General features: G+C 41.6%; 1 protein-coding gene, 1 long non-coding RNA gene and 1 pseudogene across 2 annotated transcripts; 2 read left to right on the top strand and 1 right to left on the bottom strand.

Moving 5' to 3' along the window:
- Positions 1 to 4840: 4840 nt before the first annotated feature.
- Positions 4841 to 12153, bottom strand: LOC123048158 (uncharacterized). Its single transcript, XR_006423247.1, has 5 exons — positions 12023 to 12153; positions 8273 to 8418; positions 7794 to 7873; positions 5855 to 5919; positions 4841 to 5219 (listed from the first exon to the last, which is right to left on the bottom strand). It is a non-coding gene; the product is annotated as an uncharacterized lncRNA (long non-coding RNA).
- LOC123048157 (disease resistance protein RGA2-like) lies at positions 9001 to 11168 on the top strand (annotated as a pseudogene).
- Positions 12154 to 17397: 5244 nt separating the features above from the next.
- Positions 17398 to 24984, top strand: LOC123050909 (disease resistance protein RGA2). Its single transcript, XM_044473617.1, has 5 exons — positions 17398 to 17405; positions 18011 to 18116; positions 18376 to 18519; positions 21729 to 21858; positions 23440 to 24984. Exons 1-5 carry the CDS (start codon positions 17398 to 17400, stop codon positions 24942 to 24944), a joined length of 1893 nt encoding a protein of 630 aa, XP_044329552.1. The 3' UTR covers positions 24945 to 24984.
- Positions 24985 to 25101: the final 117 nt, after the last annotated feature.

Raw genomic sequence — 25101 nt, 5'->3', positions numbered from 1 at the left:
TGGAGGTAATGCAGGCAACCAATTATGCCCCACGTGGTTCTGATGGAGAATAATAACATATCGCAAGCTTTAGAGAAGGACTAACGATCGAGCGATGCTACGTAATTAGCGATGCGCGCGAATGCACGTATTCCTCAAATTTATACGTACTTGGCCCCCCTCTAACGTCAATTTAGAAAAAGGGAAAAGGCCCATGTGAAGCCCACAATCGGCTCACAGTCTCCTGGCCTGGCGTTGCGTTCCCATGTGATTAGCCAGTACCTGGATTAGTACGCAGAAATTAGCCGCCGCCGTTGTGTGCCCTCGCCTGCCCGGCCGCCTCTGCTCGCTCTCCCTACCCTGCTGCTGCCGATCCAATTCACACGGTGACGACGCCATGCATGCATCCTTCTTCACTTTCAAATCTTCTGGATCCAACCAACGGGAACTAGCCAAGACCCAAGAATCCAAGGTTTAACACATTAATACATCACACCATATGCATCTACTAATCCCCATCGTCATCTTGTATCATTGTTGAATTTATACATCAGACTTTGTTGTTTGCTTGTTTTGGTTGAGTGATTTGTGATGCTATGATTCTACGAAGAATTCCTATCTTGCACGTGCCCCAAATATTATTGTGAACATAATGCAAATTACTCCCTCCGTAAATAAATACAAGAGCGTTTAGATCACTACTTTAGTGACCTAAGCGCTCTTATATTTTACAGAGAGAGTATCTTGTATGAGTTCTTTTTTGTGATGCAAAATTTTCCTATGTCCAACTTATCCAATATAGCTAATTGTGATATTGCAATTCAGTAGCTATGAAGAGAAGAGGTCTGCTTCGGCACACCCCTCCCCCCCCCCCCCCCCCCCCCGCGCTTAACGTATAAGGGCATTTTGGGCATACGGTGCTTAACGTATCCCATGCCGTATGCGGCATGCCCATACAGGTAGAGCCGAGCGCACGGCTCGAGCCGATACGGCCGGCTCGCATCTACCCCCTCCCGTCACGTGAAGAAAAAGACCCACGACCTGCGTTGATCACGCGGCCCATTCCAACATCGCCCCGCCCCGCCGATCGCGCCCTTACCCGCCGATCGCCGCCTTTCCCCGCCGATCTAGCCATGATCACGCTGCCAATTCCAACGTCTCCCCGTCCGGCCGATCGCCGCCTTTCCCCGCCGATCGCCGACCATTCTCCCCGTCTTCACCCGGGATCTGGCCGCCGTGGACGTTGTTGGAGTCGCCGCCGTACGTGATCTGGCCTCCGTGCAGGTCGTCGCGGTGACGTGGCCTACGTGGACGCCGTCGCCGCCCGCAACTTCATGATCAACCTCTCCGGGAACGTCCTCGCCGTCCGCAGCCAGGCCAGGCAGGCCGAAGTGCATGTACCTGAACACCAGCGTCTAGGTTTGCCATGTAAGCCGTCTAGTTTGTCAAAAAAAATTGTAGCTGTAAATAATTATCTGCAATCACTTGTTTGATATGAACTATTCATCGGTATGACCATAGTACATTTAATTTGATTTTAAATTGATAGATAAATTTTTATTTTAAATGTTGCAGTGTTGGTAGTGAGGTCATTCAATGGATAAAGAAACTGGATTTACGGATCTGTTCTTGGAGACGAGCGAGTGGGATGGTAGGGATAGTGTTGATCGTACGAATGGTAATGAAAGTAAAAATGATGATGATAGCAGCGACAATGAATCCTGGTCGTCGTACGATAATTTACCTGAGGAGGATTTTCAAAATAAGGAGGAGGGTGCTTGTAGTGAAAACGTAAGTGACGTGTACATTCATTTCGTCGGACGAAGAACCATATGGGTACTTACATGTGCATATGATTTTTTTTATGTGGAGGAGGATATTGACGTCCAGAACAAGGAAAATCATGGTGTTGAGTCTTTCACGGATAACATAAGTCAGGTTCGGTCCAAACTTTTAGATGTCATACAATAATAAAAACTTGTTAATGACAACTTACACTTGCTTATGTGGAATATTGTAGGCTAACTTCGATGGTTGGAGTGGTGATGATGGCTATGAGCATGAGGATGCAGCTAATATGGACATTGAGGAGGCTGAAATCCAGCAACGTGCGCTGGAGACACAGTTGAAGGTTATGGGTATGACATTTGCATCACAATGGGAGGCTTACACGTTCTATAATAACTACACCAAAGACCGTGGATTCAGTATCAGAAAAGATAAGGTGAAACGAGGAAAAGGTCTTTCAACCACTATTCGGTATAGGCGATACATTTGCTCGAGGGCAGGAAAACGACTTAGTAAATTTTTAAACCGGAGGGCCGTACCCGCAGGCTAAGACCTGAGACCCGAAGTTGGACAAAGGACGTGGAGTTTGGTTCGTGGCAGCTTTTATGGATGATCACAACCATTTGTTGGCTAGAACAGATGAGGTGGTATTTCTGCGGTCACATAGAGTGATGGGAGATCACCAGATAGCTGCGATCTTGGCGATGGAAGGAGCTGGGATCAGAAAGCATATCATCGTCGACAACTTCATTAGCAGGTATGGTTCGTATGATAAGTGTGGGTTTCTGAGACGAGACGTCTACAACCTATGTTGTCGAGAAAAAATGAAGTTGATTGCGAAGGGTGATGCTAACACGGCAATCGGGATTATGAGGAGCAGAAAGGAGAAGGATCCAGACTTTTTCTTTGAGTACGTGCTCGATAAGGAGGGCCGTTTGAAGAGCATGTTCTGGTGCGATGCACAGTCACAGCGGGACTATCAGTTGTATGGAGATGTGACTATGTTTGACAGCACGTATAAGATGAACAGATATGGTATGCCGTTCATCCCCTTTGTTGGTGTAAATAATCACCGTTGCACCACAGTGTTTGGTTGTGCCATTGTGTCCGACGAGACCGAAGCGACGTACGTGTGGCTGCTTCAGACATTCCTGAAGGCCAATTGTCAGAAGAAGCCAAGGTCAATCATCACAGATGGAGACGCTGCAATGATACGAGCTATTCGGTTGGTTTTGGTTGATGTGTTGCACCATCTCTGCTCATGGCACGTGAAAAAAAAAATATGCAGAAGCACCTTAATTACAAATCACTAAATGAGTTCAGGGCACTCTTGTACTACTCCACCTCTCCGGCCAACTTTGAGGCGAGATGGCACGCTTTTGTCCTTAAATGGAAGACTGATAAAACAGAAGAGTGGCTGCGTAGGATGTACAGGAAGAGGAGTCTGTGGGCAGCATCATATATGTCAGATAGTTCTTGAATGTGTAAGAGAAAGTAAACAGATAAATCACATTATGTTTGGCCAGCACCCATACCTTCTTTTGCGGGAAGATGCACCGTTGTATTGTTGGAGATTAGTGAAGAGACACAGATATTTCTTGTTTTGCAACCATCAGCAGTCATATTCCGATGAGAATGTCCCCAAGATCAATCTGCGGGACATCATCTTAGGTTGTGGTGGTAAACTACCCTGTGGAGAATTTGAGGCTCTTGCATGGAGGTCTCGCATACCGCCCTACTACAACTACACGGTAAGCTGTAAGATGCAAGCACCACAACTTACAGTAGGAAGGAAGAAGCGTGTGCATCAAGAGGAAGAACATTTCATTTGAGTAGCACACTGTCTGTGACTCATATCATGTATGCTACCGTGTTGTCCTGTGAATTAGGAAATATTATTACTCAGGAGTCTTGCCAAGTTAGTTAACATATATGTCTATTAACGTGTAGGCATGGCAGACTTCTATCCTCCTAGCATAAGTTTGTACTTTCAGATTCAAAACAGTGTTTGCATTGCCGGTTAAATCAGAGTCCAAGACAAAATGTATTTATAAAGTTGAGTGATTGAGTCCATATCCTAGTGATCTGGATACTATGGGTAATCTATAAACTTAAACATTGCTATCACACATATATTGATCTTTGGACATGAAGAAAAGAGTAGGGAAAACTGCACGAAAGTTGCTCTGTTTCCTTCGGCAAAAGCCAACATGTTTCAATTCCTATGTCACATTTATTTTTTTGTGACAGATTCTTTTCTTGATGGATTTGAAGATCAGAAAAATAAGCTGGAACGGGAGTAGTGGCCATTGTTTTCACTTTCAGTGAGGTTTCGATGAGATTCACCGAATTTCATTAATTTCAGCAATCTCTAAAATACTTACCTTTCAGCCAAAATATTTCAGCAATTTCAGTAGTACACATGAATTTAAATATTTTCAAAAATATCAAATATGTGATTAGTGTTTTGGCCTTTTGGCCGAAACACAAACTGAAATCACTGAAACTCACTGAATTTTGGTGATTTTGGGTGGTGCTAAATTTGTCTGAAACTGAAAGTGAAAACCTACTAGTGGCACTACCTGGAGCTCCAACGGTGAGGATGTAGTGATAAGATAAAATTAAGTTGTTGGTTTCTTGCCTATCATCCCACGAACTGAGCTTCATTTTCTATCTTATTGACTCGGACAAAAAAGAATCCAATAAATCACTGCCACTACTAGAAAACAGGTTATTAATGGCGCACCTATTTTGGCTACTAATGGCGCACATTAGGTGCGCCATTACTAGCACGTCATTAGTAAGTTTTAGTAATGGCGCACATTTGGTGCGCCATTACTATCCCAGACAGTAATGGCGCATCTAATAGTGCGCCATTACTAACCCTTAGGTGCCCCACTAGTAATAAAGCCAAGTGCGCCACTAGTAACCTTAGAGATGCGCCACTAGCTAAAAAGCTAGGTGCGCCACCAATAAAGGCTGAAATGCGCCACTAATAGTATATTTGGAAAACAAAAAAAATACAAATTTACAAAAAACAACCTATAAGGAAAAATAATTTAAAAACAAAAAATGAAATAGAACCATCATTTTTATTATAGCAAGAATATTACCATGTCTTTATAAGTATCCCATAAAAAGAAAATTGCACAGAAATAAAACAAAATCCTATAACTAATCTTCTACTCCCTCCGTCCAAGAATACCTCTCGCAAGGGGAGGAAATTTTGAACTGAAGTGCATTTTACATTACAACCCGTCATATTTCAAATCAAAATCAATCGAGTCCACGTCCGATCGGCAACAGCGCCTCGTCCTGGCATCGAGGAGAGCCAGAACTCATCTCTTCGGTAGCTCGTCACCACCCTCCCGGCAGCCTCCGACATCACGTACCCACCCTCCCGGCGTCGATCAACTGCTTTGAGGTAGCAGATTCCTCCTCTGTGTCTGCTCCTGCAATTAACACTTTGAATGCAATTAACAATTTGAATGTTAACATGGGGCAAAGACAAGATGGATCAGTATATAACAATGGAGTACATGCACAATTAGATGTTCAAGCTGTTTAATGTCACTCCCATCATCACAATTTCATCTCAGGAAATGGAGTAGAATAGATTTAATTGGATGTTTGAATGATATGGTTACTTACAAGTGTCAGGGCTATTACGGTCAGTTAAGTAATTGCACCAGATTAAAGAGGAGCCAAAGAATTTACAAGTGGTCTAGTGCATATGCAAGTGCAAGTTACTCAGTTAAAATTCAGTACTCCATTGCCCAAAATAATCCAGTTAAAATTTTGTTAAAAGATCACTGAATTAACCAAGTACTCCAGATCAGGTCCAGTTACTCAATGCATAATTTCTAAACCTATCATCAATGGAAGGTCACCAATTTTAATTGAGCAGTAGCTAATTGAGCAAACACACTGAGCTTATGCATAACACATTAGCTGCGGAAAGTACTCACCTTGCGGTGATTATTTCACAGGGATAAACCTCCAAATATAACCACTATACCACACTATATAAATTGTGAATCAAGGAACTGCTGCAATTGACATGAGAAGATCAACAATATATGCTCACCTCCAGGAACAAAGTCAGCTCCATATATATGCTAGCTCCAGGGTAAATATGCCACAATATCACACCTTGTGAAAAGAGCATCTTATTAAACAGTCGGTCACAAACATTCTAATTTCTTAACATAATTACAGTAAGTTACTTACTTGCGGTATACACAGGGGATAATTATCATATTAATTACCTTGTTTGAGGTAAATTAATTGCTAAAGTTAACAGAAAAATGTAAATTAGATGAACTGTAAACTGTTCAAGGAACAGAAGTGCACCGCGGGGGAGCGAGGCGAAGGCGCGGAGGAGGAGGAGGAGGAGGAGCGGGGGCGGAGCAGGGCGAGGCCGCCGTTGCTGCGGGAGATGGCGGCTGGATCCGCGCCGATACGGGGCGGGGGAGGCCACCGTGGCTGGTGGCGGAGGGGGTGGCACCTGTGAAGCTCGTGGGGCGGATCTGGCCGGTTCCCGGCGAGTGGAGACGGCGGCGGCTCCACCACTGCCAGATCCAGCGCCGCCGCTGCCTTCCGATCCGTCGCCGCCGAGCTCGGGCTCCTTGGCTGCGACTGCCGCGAGGAGGCGCGAAGGGGACCGAAGAGAGAGGAGGGCAAGGGCCGCCGCGCAGGAAGAGGAGGGAGCACTTGCCTACAAAACCACAATGGCGCATGGATCGGGGCTGGGGCGAGGCCGAGAGACGTGTGTGTGTGTGCGTGGGGTGAGGGAGAAGAGGATAGGGTTCCGTGCGAGAGAGAGAGAGGAGAGAGATGGTGGACGGTCGGGCTGCGGCACTTACCTACAAAACCACAATGGCGCACCTCCTAAGCAATGCGCCATTAGTATCAAAAATAGCAATGACGCATCAGGGAAAAGTGCGCCATTAGTAGCTTTGCAGAAAAGGGAATAAAAAATATAATAGAAAAAACAACATTAGTGGCGCATTTTCCGGCAGGTGCGCCATTACTAGTTACAACTAGTAATGGCGCACTGTGTCTGGATGCGCCATTAGTATGTTTGGACAGGCGCACTAGTTAAAAAAAAATTGATACTAATGGCGCACCCTGGGCCAGGTGCGCCATTAGTAGTTTCAACTCTAATGGCGTATCAGAAGGTGGTGCGCCATTAGTATATACTAATGGCGCACCGCTTGTCTGGTGCGCCATTAGTGTCAATCCCATCTATAGCCCTTTTTCTAGTAGTGTGCGGAAAAGGAAAGAATTAGATTTAATTATGCAATCTGTGTCCTAGTTCCAGTATCAACACACAAATGCCAAAAAAGAAGTATAAGCAAACTACGTACCAACTTCCCTAATACGCAATAATACTAGTATGAGTGCTTCATAAAAAACTTATGACATCATTTACAACCTACCGTATAAAAATGATTATAATTCTCATAAAAGTACATAACACTGCATCAGATGTTCAGGTGAAACTCTATGTGCTAATGAGGTAGTAACAAAGATTTTATTAACAGTGGAGAGGGTGAGAATGTACAAAATAGTCAGTTAACAATAACATTGCATCTATTTTGTGTCAGATAAGTAGATGTTATCTTGTTCAGGATGGCTAAATGTAGACTAGACAATAACTGCTAATGATTTCCATGATTCACGGGTAAAATCTCAAAGTCACAGCTAGCTGATTTTACCATCAATAGCTGTACGGCTGTCTATGGAACCCCTCAGACGATTCTACATTGCTAATCTTGTACCATCTTAATAATTTCAAATGGGATATCATCCCCTTGTCAGACGGGGAGCCCATTCAGCTATGCCACAATGGTTCAAGAAATACGTACATTCTGCTATGCCACTCTATCCTTAACAGCTCATTCAGTATCAAATAATTGATATGAGTTGAAACCTGCCCGGGAAGAGGTAGGGCAATCTTTCCAGCATTTTGCGATGACAAGCCAGCGAAGAGAAACAACTACAGGCAGGGTAAAGACGGTTACCGTCAGGCGTCAGCAGAGGAAACTGAGTGAAGTTGGCAGAAAAGTTCAAGGTGAAGCCCACCATGCATGCATACTACTGCCTGCAAGTTTTTAGAGAAGCGAAATGTTATTGGCAATTGTGGTAGCTCAGATAGTTAGTTACCGTGCTAGTCACCAGATGCAACAGTATGCAACCTCTAGCCTCCTCGTCTTTACGGAACGAAATATAACAGTCAAACTTTTTTCTCCAGATATGCTTCTTGATCACCAATATGTAAAACTACAAGTATCTTTGCTCCTTTTTGTTGACCAACATGTCTGCAAAATCTCATGCTGGTGGTTCCGCATTACTATGTTTTAGTCTGTTTCAGTTTTGTCAGGTCTGGTGCAAGAGCAAGCGTTCAGCTCAGCACTAGAGGGATACCCTATCCCCATTGGAGAAGCACAGGAACTAAACCGCCTGGCCATATTGTTGCTTGAATGGGGGAAAGATACAGTACCTGGAGCTCAGCGGACTGCGGAGGGGTTCCTGATGAAGCCTGTGAAGGAAGGGACGGTGAGTTTGTAGGCTGGCCGTAGAAGCGCTCGCCGACGGCCCTAAGGAGGCCAGGTGGTGCAGCTCCAGCCACTCCAAATATATCGACACCTGAAATTGAAGGTGCAGATTCAGTTAATGGACGGTGTGCGTCACTGCTATGAAAGAATGAACGGATGGGATTGACGGGCCTCTGAGTTTGCTGCTGTTGTCATTAACTCACTTTAGTTACCAAGTTACTGCTAACTACAGTATGAGTGTCCTGGCAAAAATAAATATATATATATATATATATACTACTATCAGCGGTAAAAGGAGAAGTGGTATCTGACGATATTTCTCTCACTGAACAGTAGAAACCAAAGCAAATTCTACTATTCCTGGAGCCAAAGGCCGAAATCCCTTGTAGACTGTCTTGCCACCCATTTCTGAGTCTTTTGTCAACATTCAACCCTCCGGTCAACAAACGGTATGGTTTTTCTCATGTCTCATTTATGGTTTTTGACTAAACCAGCACTCTTTGTAGAACAGTCTACCCAAATTAAGTCCAACTTGTATAACCCGTCAAGGAGAAATTTCTACAAGGAAAAAGGGCACCAGTTAGTTCTGATGTGACATCTTGACTTGTACTCTCTCCGTTCCTAAATATTTGTCTTTTTAGAGATTTCAAATGGACTACCACATACGGATGTATATAGACATATTTTAGAGTGTAGATTTACTCATTTTGCTTCATATGTAGTCACTTGTTGAAATATCTAGAAAGACAAATATTTAGGAACGGAGGGAGTAATAAATTATGCTTGTGTGCATCATCTATCATCTAGATGCAGATGCCCACAGGTATAAAATAAGATAAAAGTAAAGGAAGGAAACAAAAGCAGTGTTGTTTTGACATAGATTTGCAAAGAGTCAAGTCAGACTCAATTCACATGGCAGCCCAAGATCGCTCAAAAATTATCAAGGCACCACCACAGCATATAATATCCAGCAGCAGCCTCAGTGCCTCCCACTAGTTTGCCATAGTTAACCTTGAAATCTTCCATCCACAACACCTACCCTGGTGGCTGGGTCTTGAGTCCAAATTGAGCAACACCCCCATGGCTTGACGCCCAAGTAGCTAGTATCACTCACTGCTAATATTATCCATCTTCCATTGCACCACTTGAGCTCTGAGTCAAGGTGGTTTGCAATCAATGGATATCCTCGTCTCTGCAATCGTAGGTGACCTCATCAGCAGGTCTGCGTCGTTCATGATCAGCAAATACTTCCAGCAGCAGCCTGACCTCGACAAGATTCAACAGAGGCTACAGAGAGTCCTACTGAGAATCGACATCATCGCCGAGGAGGCCGAAGCGCGGGACATCAACAACCAGGGGATGCTCCGTCAGCTCAAGATGTTGAGGCAAGGAATGTATAGAGGCCGCTACGTTCTTGATTCCTTGAGATTCCAAGCTGCCCTCGACGAGGAGCAGGTAAGCCACTCATTATCTGCGCTGCCTAAATCCAGTGCAGCCAAACGGCTCCGTTTCTCTCGGACCGGCAGTGGCAGCAGCAACAGAGAAGCGCTGTTGTTTGGCACAAACAGCAACATGAGGGAAGAGCTGCAACGGATGGTTGATACCCTTGAAGAGACCGTGTCTTGCATGAAGGAGTTTATTTTCTTCTTGGAGTCATATCCCCGGATACACCGCCAACCTTATGGCACATATTTGGTATTGGACAATTGCATGTTTGGTCGCCAAACGGAACGGGAGCGGGTCCTGAATTTCTTGCTTTGTCCCAGTGTTACACCAGACTTGGCTGTACTTCCGATCATTGGCCCAAGAAGAGTAGGGAAGAGCACCCTTGTTGAGTATGTCTGTAGGGATGAGAGTGTGCGTGGTCATTTCTCGATGATCATCTTCTTTCCAGAAGGCAGTCTCAAGGATGAAGGAGTGGTTGACCTAAAAGGAAACTATATTAATGGTCTAGTCAGACATCAAAATTCTGCTTCTCAAACCAGGTTGCTGATTATTGTTGAAATAGCTGAGGATATTAATGAAGGAACATGGACAAGGTTGAAATCTTTGGCAACCAGCATGACACCGTGCGGTGGGACCAAAATCATAATCACCAGTCGATCAGATAGAATTGTGAATCTGGGAACAACGGAAGCACTTCGACTGGACTTTCTCTGTCAAGAAGCTTGTTGGTATTTTTTCAAATCAATTGCATTTGGAAGCATAAACCCTGGCGAGCATCCAAATTTGGCAAGTATGGCTATGGAGATCGCTTTGGAACAGAGACAGTGTTTCACAAGCGGCCCTATCGTTGCTGGGTTACTGCAACGTAACTTCAATGCTCGATTCTGGCGCACAGTTGCTGAATGTGTAAGAGCAAGTAAACAGACACATCGCCTTATGTTTTTTTTTAGGAAAGGACATCGCCTTAGTTTGACCAGCACCCAAACCTTCGTTTGCGGGAAGATGCACCGGTGTATTGTTGGAGATTGGTGAAGAACTGCAGATATTTCTTGGTTCGCAACTATCATCAGTAAGATTCCAGTGAGGAAGTCCCTAAGATCAGTGTGCAGGACATAATGTCAGGACGTGGTGGTACACTACCACGTGGTGAATTTGAGGCTCTTGGATGGAGGTCTCGCTTACCTCCCTACTACAACCACATGGTAAGCTGTAAGATGCAAGAACCACAACTTACAGTGGGAAGGAAGAAGCGCGCGCATCAGGAGGAAGAATGTTTGATTTGAGTAACATGTTGTCTGTGGCTCGCATCATGTATGCTACTGCCTTGTCCTGCGAATTAGGAAATATTATTACACTGTATTTAGGAGTCTTGCCAAATTAGTTAATAACTTAATATATTTCTGGTAGTGTTTGGATGCTTGTGCCTGGGTATGTACTTTCAGAGTTACCGGTTGAATTAGAATCCAAGACAAGTTTGTATTTATAAAGTTGAGCACTTTAGTCTCTGTACGTATCATGTGGGTACTACATCAACCTAAGCCTTGTAATAATTGGGCTTGAAGGAAAGAGTAGAGAAAAATGCCCCACATTTGCTCTGTTTCTGATATGTGTCTGTGTTTGATCCTTGGGCGAAAGCCAACAAGTTTCAATTCCTCTGTCACATGTATTATCTGTGACAACAAAAAAGTCTTGCTGAATTTGAAGACCAGAAAGATAAGCTGGAACGGGAGTAGCGGGCAATGCATTGAGGAGGTAACGATAATAAAGAGCCCATGAGCTGAGCTGCATTTTCTATCTTTGGACTTGAACAAAAAAGGAATCTGATACATTAATGGGGAGAAGTAAAAAATTGCTAGTGTGGGTCTGTATGCCCAACTCTCAGGTGCCTTAATAATTCCAAATGGTGTATTATCCCATGGCCGAACGTTGTAATCTCCTTTGCACCTAATGCCCAACAAGAAGTTTGTGAAAAAATGTGTGGAAATGTAGAAGATGACGGCGAACAGCGAGTTTATCGGAAATTGATAGAACATTCTAAATGCTGCTGGTAAACTTCAAGTTCGTCTGAATAATGTCAACATGGATTCATCAGAGCTGCTAGCTGAAGGATGCACTAAAAGAAGCCCCCATGGATGTTACTGAAAGAACTGCAGGGACTACTCAGATTGGCTATTGGAGAAGCATGGGGATCCGCCCTATTGCTGTTTGAAGCTATGGTGGTTAGGGGTGGGGGTGGGGGGCTGCAGTACCTGGTGCAAAGGGGCGGCGATGGGCTGGAGGGCGTGCGAGCCGGCCGCCGGCGCCGCGCGGGATTTGTCGCCGGCGGTGACCAATGAAATGAATAGGTAGCAGCCAGAGCCAGCAAGAAGTTGGACCTTTCTCCCTTCTTTGGGCTGGGCTTTAGGTGGACCTTGACCTGATCATACCCCGGGCTGGGCTCGACAATGTACGTCTGAAAATCCCAAGTTGCGCCAGGACCGGCCCAGCCCAAATGTTATTTCCTAGTATTTAACTTAATCATTTTTGGCGTATTTAAAATAAATATATTATCATACCTAATATTCGAATAAAATGCCAATTGTGACCTAGTTTGGGCTTTTTCGTGCTTTGGACGGGAAAGGTTGCGGTGTCATCAACAAGGTTGATATCGGAAGGAAGATATCATATAGCCCATGGAGGATGACATCAAGTGGTGATCGTCATCAAGGTTGCGGTGTGCAAGTTCAAGTGGAGCATCACGAAAAGGTCGGACTTGAAGCTTGTCGTCCATTCTCGTGATAACGGACATGTGAAGATGTGCCTAAGAGAGGCTCGCCCATAGTGGAGTATGGGGAGCAATCTAGTAGTCTTGATCAAGTGTACGCTATCAAGAAAGGTGGTCAAACTTGAGGAAATCAAGATCATCATCATCTAGCTCAAGTGGACTATGCGCAAGGCAAAGGTTTGATCTTGATAGGTTTTCTATTTTATCGGCCTCATGGTGCTAGTTGGGAGACCGGGTTATAGGTTTGTTTCCCGTACTATCAAGGGGGGCTCTCGAGTGAGTAGTTTGATCGTATCGTTCGTAGAGAGCTCAAACCATTGCATCATTGGCACCATCTTTCTTAGTTCTTGTTTGGGTTTTCTCTATGTGAGTTCTGGAGCTTGTGGTCATCTTCAAGCTTGAGTTCATCAAAAACGGATTTCCTATGCATCATCTATTGTGTTTTCGATGTTGGATTTTTTACCGGTTCTTCACTGATGGAGGTTTCACAACTCTATATCACTGGCATATTTCTATTCGTGATTTGAAAACTCTTGTCATTAGCTTTCTATCAAGCTTGAGTTTGTCGAAATCAGAGTTCATTTGCAGAAGTTATGACAGTTTTGATCTTACTAGTTTCATCTGTTGTGCATTGGTCTTTTGACAGAGACAAAGCAGTAGTGCCGCTGGTGCCCACGGTAGTACCGCTTCGGTTGTACTTCCACTGGCTTTACGACGCTACTTCCACTTGGCTGGAGTCTTCTGTTGCCCCTCGACTACTCGCGGTAGTACTGCTTGTCTTATGGTGGTAGTACCGCTTAGGCGGACTTCTGTATGCTCTATGCTAATTCGTGGTAGTATTGCTAGCACTATATTGTAGTGCCGCTTCGTGCGGTACTTCCGCTCTGGTGATGTGCTGGCTACGCTGGTTCTAGCGAAACTACCATTCTAGTACTTCAGTACTCGTTGGGTTCTGTTGACCGGGCAAAGTGGTAGTACCGCTCCCCCGAGCGATAGTACCGCTGGTGCACAACCTATGTGCATAACAGTTGGATTTGAGCCCCCTCTATAAAAGGGGGTCTTCTTCCCCATTGCCCCAGTGGTTATTTGCAAGCTTTCTCTTCCATTGTCGACCTCCAAAACCTTTGTTTTCTCTCTTTTCGAGGGAAAAGACAGAGAGAAGATCTAGATCTACATTTCCGCCAATCCATATCTCCTCTAAGTGAGGGGAACCTTGTGGATCTAGATATTGGAGTTCTTTTGTGTTCTCCTTGTTCTTCCTCTCATATTCCTCCATAGCTTCGTTGCATTGGTGGGATTTGAGAGTGCGGAACTTGAGCACTTCGTGTGTTCTTGCCATTGCATTAGTTGCATCGGTTTGAGTTCTCCACGGTGGTATGTGGAAGTAAAAGTTGAGAAGCTTATTACTCTTGGGTGTTTCCGCACCCTAGAGCTTGTGCCTCCTGGGTGCTTGGGCGCCCTAGACGGTTGGTCGTGCTTCGGGGTCTCCAATTAAGTTGTGAAGATTGCCCCAAGAAAATTGTATGGGTTCGATGACCACTCCCAAGGGTCACCATTTGTACAGGTTCGGTGACCGCCCTCAAGGGTCCCATAGTGGAATCACGACATCTTGCATTGTGCGAGGGCGTGATGAGAATACAGTGGCCCCGAGTGGCATTTTGGGGAGCATTGTGCCTCCACACCACTCTAACGGTGATTAGCATCCGCAAGGGTGTGAACTTCGGGATACATCGTCGTGTCCGCGTGACTCGGTTATCTCTTACCCGAGCCCCTTTACTTATACACTTTACTTTGTGATAGCCTTCGTGCTTCAAGTTATATATCTTGCTATCACATAGTTGTTTATCTTGTTTAGCATAAGTTGTTGGTGCACACAGTTGAGCCTAGTATATTTAGGTTTCCTGCTAGACAAATTAAATGCTAGTTTTATTCCTCACTTGTTCAAGCCTAAACCGTAATTGGTTTAAAGCGCCTATTAACCCCCCCCCCTCCTCTAGGTGACATCCACGTCATTTCAACGATGAAAACATATTGAGAGACATCCATACCCATAAATTAAGGGAACTTCATGTAAAATGCTCTAAAAGTTATGAATGTTATTTATGAAATTTTAGTGATTACTTTACAAAGATTCAAGTGAATGTGTGTTATTTATCATGTAGAGGCACGTCAATTAAAGTTTTTGTTGTTATTAAATAGTTTGAAAGAACTAAAGAGAGCGAGTGGGCTATGGTTGTGAAGGAATTAATGATACCCAATGGGAGCAAGTGTTCTAGGCAATTGACTATTTTGTGATAAAGTGGTTGTCATTATTAGAGATTGCTTTAATGGAAATGCAAAAGACAATGTTATACCTATGTGTTTTCTCTCCGATGTCACCTCAATGCAAAAAATTGTGAGGCATGGACTAGGCCGTAGAGTACTATAATAGAATGGGGTAGACAAGGCATTATGTAAGATGTAATATGTGTTTCCCCTCACAAGTGAATCTCGTTTCTATTTCTTGGGTGGAACCTAAGCTTACATGTTGCAAAACCATTGACTCACATGTACTTATGACTAAACTCCCAAGGGGCAACATGCCTGGCAACTGGAAATTATTAAGGTAAAAACTGATAATAGCTTAAAGATCAAGGGTCCCCATACTTCCATATGCTATAACTCTGTACTAGTGGGATATGATTTCTATCACTCGCGCATCCCCTTCATCCTTCATCATAATGCATTAGAAAACATATGGGTTCCCTTAATACACGTGTGCACTCATACAAAAGCCACAAAGGATATCATAGAAATTACTACTTCCACTTTTTTATACAATGACACTTCATATTTTTATGTCTAACTTCGACCATTATTTGTACCAACAAAATTGAGTTATGCCACAAAAAGTATACCACTGCATGCACATTCCAAAGAACTTTCCGATGATATATTTTTATGGCATATAACCTATATTTCGTTGACCAAAATTATAAGTCAAAGTTTGACATGAAAAAAAGTGACCTTGTATACAAAAATAGAATGAGTAATGTACATATGTGCAACCAACCTTCATACTATTTCGCCAATGCCATCAAACAAGTAACTAATCAAACATAGAGGTAAAGATGAAATAAATACTGGGGAAATAATTCCTAACACAATCATGTTTGCTTAAGTATTGAGAGGCTTTGTGATGGAGAAGCCCCAATACAAAGGAAGAAGATTGTCGTGGAGATGACGATGAATGCAATGGCGATGATGGCAGTGCCCCTAGAGGAATTCTGACATAGCCGGAGGAGAGGGGGAAGATGCCCCTCCTCCTCCTCCTCCTTTCTGGATGTTGAAATATGACCCCTTGACTCAATTTTATTGGTTCCCAGAGAACCGTAACTCCCAAAAATCTGAATAGAATTTGATGGTATCATCTCTTTCATAGAGTCCTTCGTCTAATCTTTCTATTCTATCTAGTTTATCTTCTAGTGTGATAATCTTTTTTAGATTTTTTTTCATGCTTAGATTTATTTTCCGTTGTGTTGTACCGAGAGTTTTCAAGTTTCAAAAGAATTTTTAAATCTCCTATTCACCCCCTCTGGTCGATATACTATTGGTCCTACAGGACCTACCGCCAACACATGGCAACCTAGACGCGACACTACGTGTACTAGACGTGCACAAACTGGACGCCTCGCACATCATTCTTTGAATTTGTGGAACCTCCTACGAGCCCACCCATGGCAACCTAGACGCGACACTACGTGTACTAGACGTGCACAAACTGGCAGCCCACACCCTAACATTGACGCCACATATCACTAGATGAGTACAATGGGTGGTACTAGGACAAGAGCGGAAGTTAGACCGACATTTTTATATATTACTTATTAAAGTAGTGGTCCATCTATCTATGCGCCGAAAGTGTGTCAGAAAATGGATATGTATATCTTCAACTCCATCTTTCTTAGGCTCTTACGTCTCCCATGCGCCGAAAGTGTGTCGGGAAAAGGATATGCATATGTTCAACTCTATCTTTCTTATGATCTTATGCATTCTACGATGCATGCCCTATCATTCAGAAAAGGCGGTCGACAGGATTTGACCCACCGTTTCCTATTATTCCAAATAACGCAGTCCCTATCTATCTAAATATCTATCTGTAGTGCGGCATACATCTTTAGGCACTGATCCTACTTAAATGTCGGGCATGAATGTTGTACTGACCAGAAATTGATATTGCTCCTTGTGATCATCCTATAAAGCACCCCTTTGTTGCCTGCACAAAGAAAGAAGCATTGACCCCTATGATCTAAGAGGACTCACAGAGCAACGAGGCTATCTGGTATGCTTTTCATAGTTATAAAGGGCATTCTTCCATTGAAATTTTCTAGGCGTACTATGCATGACTTGAAATTATGAGTTCTTGTATTTTGTATTTTCGAAAATCATAGCTTGTTTTTTCGGTACATGCTCGCACCAAAGAAAGGATTGTTGTTTGTCTTTGTTGGCGAGGTTCCCGAACTTATTTTCTTTCCCTACATACTATATATGTTTGAGCATTTTTTTTCTTGGTCTTGCACATCATAGGGTCCTTGATGGTAGATAACCAATTATGTTTCAGAAGTACTCAAAGTAGATTATTTATTTTATGTTTTCAAGTATACATCAGTGCATAATTGTGTTCTATTTGTTCAGTTTTATTATGTTGGAATATTGAATGAAAAATAGTCGATTCGAAGAAAAAGGATGACTGAAATTTCATCTTTTATATATGACATGTGTCACTTTCCTTGTCATGAGAGCTTTTCACATGAAAGTTCAGAACAAGAACTTGAACAAGTTTTAGAATTTTCTATTAGATTATAGAAAAAATATCCTAAAATGGCTCAGTTAGTCAAAACTTTCCCTCTTGTAAAGCGGAAGATCTTTTTTAACTTGATTGACTAAAAGTAGAAGATCTTTTCTTGTTCAATAGAGAAAACGCTCACATGGTCACTAAAGGATCAGAACAAGTAAGACTATGTATTTTACATATAAACTAATCCATCCATGTTATTTCTGTGAAACATACTCTCTTTCTTGCCATTACTTTTTCCTAGTTAGTTTAGTTTTCACTTTTGGAAAACTAGGAAACTTTGGAATATATAACATGTTTGTTCCCACATTTGTGTCATGGTTGTTAACAGATTATTTTTTTGTTCAAAATAAATATTCATTTTTTCTTATAATATTCACACCACTCTAAAAACAAAAGAAACTTCTATTTAAATGCTATAAATTTGTAGTAGTAGTTGGAAGTCTGAAGTTCACATATAGACTTATGTATCTGCATATATGTATAGTCATCCGGGGCTTAAAATATACGTGTATACACTTATAGTTATTCATGTATATATTTATATAGGAGGCAATTTGTTTCTTTTCACATAATAGAACATCATATTATTCCGGAGGTCTTAATTATTTTAATACATACACTTTATTGGTTCTACAGTCATATTGGAGAGCATTTCATCGGTATCAACCAAATGGATGGAAACTCAAGATCTTCATCAAAACGAGCAAAGTTGTTGGTCATGAAGATGGGTCCTCAGATTAAGGTCGCAAAGTCACAACACAAAACCATATAAATTTATTTGTGTCATCTAAATCTTTTAGGCACCAACAAACATTTATGTGCTTTTTTATCATGCAAAATTCTTTAATCTTATCAAGTGTATAATATATTTTTAGACATGCCACGATGTTATTGTTGTTATGTAGTCTTGATTGCGATAATAAAAATTGATATTTAGCATATTATCATAGTTAAATATAATACTACCAATATACTAAACTAGTTAGTGATATTCATCACAGAAGCTCTCCATCAAGCAACAGAATGAGCGTCTGGAGATTGAGAACAAAATACTGGCGATTGAGAACCACAAAATGCGCGAGGAGTTGAGGACATACCGATGTGTTGCTTGCTTGAAGATTGAAAATGCCTGCCTGAAAGCTGAGGTTTGCCAAAGTAGTTCCAAGACATACAATGATATACTATAACACTTCTATCGTGCATTATTTCTAAATCAAGACTAGAAAATATTATTACTAGATATAGAATATTGACAACTGAATAATATATTTCTATCATATTGAATAGCTAAACGCCCAATGGCTAAAATTCTTGCATTGTACTAACACGAAAACATTACAAAAATGTGTGAAAGAAAATCTGCCAACATGATGATAGATACATGGAATTTGAAATATAATGCAAAAGTGTGTGCTATTTACATGTTCAAGTCAAACAAATTGCACCCATGTGAGCATGTAGATGGTTTATGAAGTAGTCTCACTCATTTTTAATGTGCATCTAAAGAAATGTTTATATTCCACAAAACGGTTAAATAAGGAAATTTATTTTGCTTCCTAGTTGACCCAATAACGTGACCATGTAGCACATTCAACATTTCTTGGCTAGGAGTAAAATTTAAGATCTGGATTAAGCATTAGCCTCCTACCATCACATGGATCAGTAGTATTTTCGAAAATAGCAAAAAAATTGTCAACACCTACTAAAAGTAGCACCATGTATAACGGGAAAGTGAATTTCAACACCCAAAATGCTTTCCCCGCGCGTGGCCGGGGGCGGGGGGGGGGGGGGGGGGGAGGCAGCATGTTCGAAATTGTTTTTTAGAATGAATCAAGTTTGCGACTATGCCACTTCTGACTATTGATCACAGAATAAATAAGAAATTTATATTTAGTTGCACCAAATATGCCCAACTGCAAACAATACTAACCAGAATCTTGATAATATAGGATCTAAAAACTACACCAGCATAGATGGAAAATATGATTCTAAAGATATTAATAATTGTGTATGTGTGTGGAGACTACTGTTCAAGTATTTATACAAAATTTAACACATTTACTTTGTGAGAGGTTCATTTTGGTTGATTATTGCAGTTCGATATACTTAGATGTTGCCTCTGATTGAATAACTGCCCAATCAATAAACATAAAATATTTTGAATATTCGTTATTATTACCACAATATTTACGTACTTACATGTTTAACAACTTAGAATTCAGCACATAAATCCATAAATGAAGAAAAATGAGAAACTGAAGCTTGAGAACACAATGTTTTTAGCACAAAACCATCATACCAGTTTAGACTTTTATTATTATATACTTTCTACTTCAAAACTCAACAAACATATAATTCAATGTAAAATGTTTTTAGAGGAGATATATGAAAACATGTAGTCCAATCAAACAATGAAGAGCGAAGACGCTTGTCCGGTATAGATTATGAAAGTAAGTATTCAATTAGATAGGTATAAATTAACTTACTATATTTCAAACACGACGAAAACATATTGAGAAATATCCATACCCATAAATTAAGAGCACTACATATAAAATGCTCTTTTATTCCCTTGAAGCAATGAAGTTATGCATTAATTATCATTTGTCAAAACAAAGATACATCACTTTATAGTTCTCTAGTATGTTAGTGTTGTGTTCTTGTTTCTAGTATACTACTTACGACTGAAATCCATAACTTTACTATTTTTGAAATAGTTGTCGGCAATAAATTGAGCACACACAAAAAACATAATAAGTACCTTCCTTGGTAAATATTTATTATTGAAGGAAATTCAATATACCTTGTTAGGGATGTGTTTTTTTAAACCAGAGGCAAAACCTTGGTATTGTTTCACTAATTGAGACCAACATATTCTATTTTTAAAATGAGTAGAAACCAAAGATAGAACATGTTGAGTCATTGACAAGCTAGCATCACCATCATTTATAAAGATGACAATGTAAACAGGATAAATTTGACACACTGCTAGGGATATGCATCCATCAATTCTCATCGTCTATTAATGTCATTCAGCCATTGTCATCGATATTGTGTCAATAGGAAAAGTGAAATCCTAGCTTTCCCTAGAACCAGCTTCTTACTATCCTACCCCGTGGAGTTTTTCGGGGAAGTCAAATCAAAGATGCAACTACCTAATGGTGTAGGTGTACCATAAAAACTAGCCTAGAGAATGGTTATGCGAGTGGTTGTACCCCTGGTTCACCAGAGATTAAATGCTAGGTTTAATGTCCAGTGTCTCGTTAAAGAGGGAATATTCTTTCGGTGGGAGACGACGTTCTCACAGATAATGAGGCGTCTGTGGTAATTTCGTCAATCTTAAAATTTTGCACCATGGTATTCAGTAGGCCCTTCGTGGTGATGATGTGGGTGATGGTGTGCATGTGTATGTGTGTGCATGTTGTATTTGTGTGTTTTCAGAAACTAGACTATTGCCTACTCAACGGTTGTAGGTGCGGGTGGACACATGTTAGGATGGCCATAGCTCTACACTCAGTCACTCACATTGGTAGGACGTGTTGGTTTGGCTTCTCTAGCTACCGAAACATATTGGATTGGCTGTCACATTTTGATATCAACGGGAAAAAATTGGAGATTTTTTAAGGGGTGAAGGACACTTTATTGATTAATTGGGAAGTTCAAAGGAATACAAAAAGGGTCATGTGGATAGCCCAACCACAAGTGGCGACCCTGGTTAAGAGAAACCGAAAATTTAACCAAGCTATGAGCTTCTTTTGTTTCTGTCCCTACCTTCAAAGATGATATCACATGCTTCAAAAAGTTGGAGATAACATCTTGTGTATCTAAGTGGGCTTTGTAAGCCTACTAGTGTGTGCCCCGAACAGTCAAACTAGTCCTTTTGTATCTAGCGCGAGACACATCTCCATTTGCCAACATGCTGCTACATATGGTTTTCTTCAAATTAATTAACATGATCAGTCCAAGCTACATTCAGTTCTTTATTTGCTGCTAAGATGCACTATATCTAATGGCTTGTTCTATTGGCTACAAAACTTGGCCGCGTCTTCAAACTTTCAGGTCCTAATAAAGTGCATAGCATAAATAGCAAATACATATTTCTTACAATCCAAAATATTTGAGATAGAAAAAACAACTGTACATAATTCATTGGGGTCTATGCACCAAGCTGATTCATGTCTCAAGAATCAATATATAGTTGCATGCAGCCTGCTTTGTTAATTATTTTTGCCTCGATTTCTTCACATTGCACACCATGATTTTGCAAACATCAAGGCCTTACTTCATGTCATATTGATCATTCTTGCTAGATGTCTGGTCAAGCTATCAGACTTACCTGTATTGTTTTTTGCAGCTTGCACGCTCGTTTCGTAATGCTGCTGCAATTCTAGAAGCTGAAGCACAATCTGAACTGGAGGTTGGGTTTTCCTCTACAGCACCCCAGATTCCAGCGGATACTAGCGCAACTGGACCACTCCAGCCAGGTGCAGCAGGGAGCCAAGATGAACAACGCGAGTAATCAGCTGGCAGCAATTTATTTGCTACAGTTACAAAAATCTATATACATACAGAATAAAAGTTTCAAAGACTCGATGTGTTAGTCATTTCAATTTCAATAAGTGACACTACAAGTCCATTGTGTCTTGTAGTTAAGCACCAAAACCTTTTTATGTGTTACTGGTACTTGAGAAGGTTGTATGTCTTCTCATCTCTATCATTTACATTTGAAACATGGGATATTATATTGTGTTTGTACAATCTCCTGTCCTATAAATATGTTACTTATTTATTTTATTTGTGAGGAAATTTGTTATTTATTGGATGCGATTGCTATGTTTTTGAAGTATGTTTATGCGCTATTTTTTGAAGTCTTGTCCATATATTTGAGAAGGTCATGAACCATGCCGCGAAAAAGGATGGCACGCGAATGGGCTTGATTTGGAAAGGAAAAAAGACTCCACACCGTTTATACTCTAGAAATCTATCGAGATACAATGATGCGGTCAATCAGAAGCAATACACTTCCAACCATGCAAGGCCAAAGAATATATCTTTTCCTTTGTCTAAGAAATAAAAACACTGATCCAAGTGCGCAGTGCTCCGAAATTTCTGGTGGTACAAACTATATTTCACTTAAGTTATTGTCATATGCCAAATTTCTAACGAATATGTAACCTGAAATTTACAAATGATGTCTTGACTTACAGTTCAGATATATGGAGAAGTAGGGGTTTGCCAATCTTTGAACAATGAATTCTGCGAATTAACAAGCACTGACAAGTTCAAACAAACACGAGAATGTTCGAAAACAAAATCACTAGAACGACAGCTATTCAATTCCTGGCTGCCAAATACTACTAGACATCCTTCAGTCTTCTAGACATCCTTTGTCAAAATCGAAGCATCCAGTCAAAAAACCTGCTGAATTTTTCTACATTGTGTCTCATCGACCACCTGCCAAAAAAACAAGCTACGCAAACTTCAAGTATAGGAAAAAAACAAATATCTTATATAAAAGACACGTTTCTAAATATGTGGAACTCATAAAGCAACTCTTAAGTCACTCCATATGCTACTTAACAAAGCAAAAAAAAAAACGATATCTGCGTGACTTGAGACAACTGAATTTTACAGCTGCGGTTTACAAAAATCCTAAGAAAAGAAGCTGTCAATTATCAAAAGCATTGCGGATCAACATTTGCCACGACTAAATGGAGACGTATGCAATAAAATAAATAAAGAATAGAAGTCGAATGATTACTTTTTTTGACATAGATTAGCCAGTCAAGAATTAGTCAGACTAGCATGTTGGCAGTCTGACTACGCATGTCAGGTAAAGACTCACTTATTGGCAGGGAAACACATCATATAATATGTTATCTATCCATCAGTAGGCTCACATTGAAGTACCAGTCTGTCACCTTCAAATCTTCGAACCAAATTTGAGCATCTCTCCAAAAACCCATTGCTCTGTTTATCCCAACACAAATCTTCAAATCTTCCACTACAATTGCTCAAGCCGCGGAGGTTCAACTTGATGGATGTCCTTTTCTCTGCAATTGTAGGTGACCTCATCAGCAGGTCTGTGTCCTTCATGATCAGCCGATACTCCCAGCAGCAGCCTGGCACCGACAAGATTGTGCAGAGGCTGCAGAGACTTCTAATGAGAATCGACACCGTCGTCGAAGAAGCTGAGGGACGGCGCATCACCAACCAGGGAATGCTCCGTCAACTCAAAATGTTGAGGCAAGGTATGTACAGAGGCCACTACGTGCTTGATGCTTTGAGATTCCAAGCCATCCGTGACAAGGAGGGGGAGGAGGTGAGCTATTCATCATCTGCACTGTCTAAATTAAGGCCACCTAAACGACTTCGTGCCTCTTGCGCCGGTGGTGGTAGCAGCGACAGAGAAGCTGTACTGTTATCTGGTGCAAACAACAGCATACAAGAAGAGCTGCAGCGGTTGGTCGACACCCTTGAAGACACCATGGCTGGTATGAAGGAGTTCCTTTTCTTCTTGGAGTCGTATCCTCGGATACTCCGCCAACCTTATGGCACATATTTGATCTTGGATAATTGCATGTTTGGTCGGCAAACTGACCTGGAAAGGGTCCTGAATTTCTTGTTGCGTCCCAATGCTATGCATGAACTGGCTGTACTTCCGATCGTTGGTCCAATAAGAGTAGGGAAGAGCACTCTCATTGAGTATGTCTGTAGGGATGAGAGTGTGCGCGATCACTTCTCGACGATCCTCTTCTTTCCAGAAGGCAGTCTCAAGAATGAAGGACTGATCGACCTAAGAGAAAACAATTTTAATGGTCTAGTCAGACATCAGAATTGTGCTTCTCAAAAAAGGTTGCTAATTATTATTGAAATAGCTGAGGACATTAATGAGAGAACATGGAGAAGGATGAAATCTTCCATAACCTGCATGACACCACGCGGTGGAAGTAAAATTATAATCACCAGCCGATCAGATAGAATTGTGAATCTGGGAACAACAGAAGCACTACGACTGGACTACCTCCCGCAAGAAGCTTATTGGCATTTTTTCAAGTCACTCGTATTCGGAAGCACAAACTCAGATGAGCAGCCGAAGCTGGCCTCAATGGCCATGGAAATCGCTTTGGAACAAAGACAATGTTTCCTAAGCGCGTATATCATTGCTGGGATACTGCGAGATAACTTCGATGGTCGAATTTGGCGCACAATTCTTGAATGTGTGAGAGCATATAAACAGACAAATCTCCTTATGTTTGACCAGCACCCAAACCTTCGTTTGCGGGAAGATGAACCGGTATACTATTGGAGATTGGGGAAGAGCCACAGATATTTCTTGATATGCAACCATCATCAGTCAGATTCCAATGAGAATATTCCTAAAATCAATGTGCAGGACATTCTCTTAGGAAATGGTGGTACCCTACCCCGTGGAGAATTTGAGGCTCTTTCATGGAGATCTCGCATACCACCCTACTACAACTACACGATAAGCTGTAAGATGCAACCACCACAACTTACAGTAGGAAGGAAGAAGCGTGTGCATCAGGAGGGAGAACATTTGATTTGAGTAACACACTGTTCATGACTCACATCATGTATGTCGTGATATAAACGCTCTTATATTAGTTTACGGAGGGAGTAGTTAACATATATGTATGTTATGGTCTAGGCACTAGGCATGAAGTCATCATATTGTAGTACAAGTTTCTGCATGTCGAGTACAT

This window comes from Triticum aestivum, chromosome 2D (genome assembly GCF_018294505.1).
Source record: "Triticum aestivum cultivar Chinese Spring chromosome 2D, IWGSC CS RefSeq v2.1, whole genome shotgun sequence".
Classification (NCBI taxonomy): Eukaryota; Viridiplantae; Streptophyta; class Magnoliopsida; order Poales; family Poaceae; genus Triticum; species Triticum aestivum.
The sequence above is the reverse complement of the archived record's forward strand: the minus strand, read 5'-3'. Positions and strand labels throughout refer to the sequence as shown.